This window comes from Propithecus coquereli, unplaced genomic scaffold, assembly GCF_000956105.1.
Source record: "Propithecus coquereli isolate 6110/MARCELLA unplaced genomic scaffold, Pcoq_1.0 Scaffold72, whole genome shotgun sequence".
NCBI classification, from domain to species: domain Eukaryota; kingdom Metazoa; phylum Chordata; class Mammalia; order Primates; family Indriidae; genus Propithecus; species Propithecus coquereli.
Genome location: NW_012153285.1, coordinates 3229655 through 3230673, shown reverse-complemented (window position 1 = coordinate 3230673; position 1019 = coordinate 3229655). Strand labels below are relative to the sequence as shown.

General features: G+C 33.2%; 1 protein-coding gene across 1 annotated transcript in view; it reads left to right on the top strand.

Moving 5' to 3' along the window:
* The window catches only part of FAM19A2 (family with sequence similarity 19 (chemokine (C-C motif)-like), member A2), a 606282-nt gene extending 605272 nt beyond the window's left edge, over positions 1-1010 (top strand). Inside the window, exon 5 of the mRNA XM_012661562.1 lies at positions 750-1010. Within this exon, the coding sequence (XP_012517016.1) occupies positions 750-761 (12 nt within the window). The 3' untranslated portion in view covers positions 762-1010. The remainder of the gene's footprint in view (positions 1-749) is intronic.
* Positions 1011-1019: the final 9 nt, after the last annotated feature.

Genomic DNA, 1019 nt, shown 5'->3' with positions numbered 1-1019 from the left:
ATGTATGTATCAAATACTCTATCTACTATTATTGTTTTTTCCTGTACATAAATGTTCTTTGGACTTTAGTAGGTATGAAAAGTCAGTATGAATCTTCCTCTGTAATTTTAAAATAGCATTAATAATGTACTCTAATCAATTTTATGAGAATTTTTAGGTACTTTTGAAATGTGGTAAAACATTTTCCTATTCTTCATAGTTTCTCTCCCCAAATATTTTTTGGTCCTTATGAATAGGTGATTTTTTTCGAAATATAATTGAGTCAAATAAGCCCTCATTTTTTAAACTATTTCAAGAGTGAATTTTATGGAGCTAATGCCATGGGCTTTCTTGAGAATGTGGTCTGATTCTATTGCTGTGAACAAAGGCCTTTCTACACTGAGGCCTGGTGTGATGGGTTTATGGTTTTTAGGTTATGTCCATCAAGCCTATACAAAGAACAGGGATTGCAGAATCATTCCGGGTCTGAGAGGGGTATCATTGCTGCCAGTTGAGATCATCCTGGTCACAATCTGGATAACTGTGAAAATAGCTCTAAAAATGTTGTGAAATGACAATGAGAAAAAAAAGAATTGGTATATTTTTATAAGTTGGAAACACCTGAATATGGTAATCCTTTAACATTCAGCAATGTACTTGATATCGCAAATACCAGCAGTTTGAATTACCTATTCATTTATCAATGTGTTTAGTTTTAAGTGTATATCTATGTTATGAAATGTTAATTATGTTTTCCTCCTCCTTTGTAGGTAACTCATTAACTAAGGATAAATCAGGTGATCCTCAAGGCTGATGACATTGAACATACGCATAGAAACTTAACTCCTGAGGTGACCTCGAAGGAAGATTTTTATATCACTCAGAAGAGGCCCACCAGGGTCTATTTCCAAGGGATTTCATTGGACTCCTCTTGAAATCAAGACTTTTAAAAAGACATGAACTTCAATGTCATGAAGATTTCATCAGATTTGAACTGTGTTCAACTTGTAAAATTGCTAAAAGAATTTCAACTTGTAAAA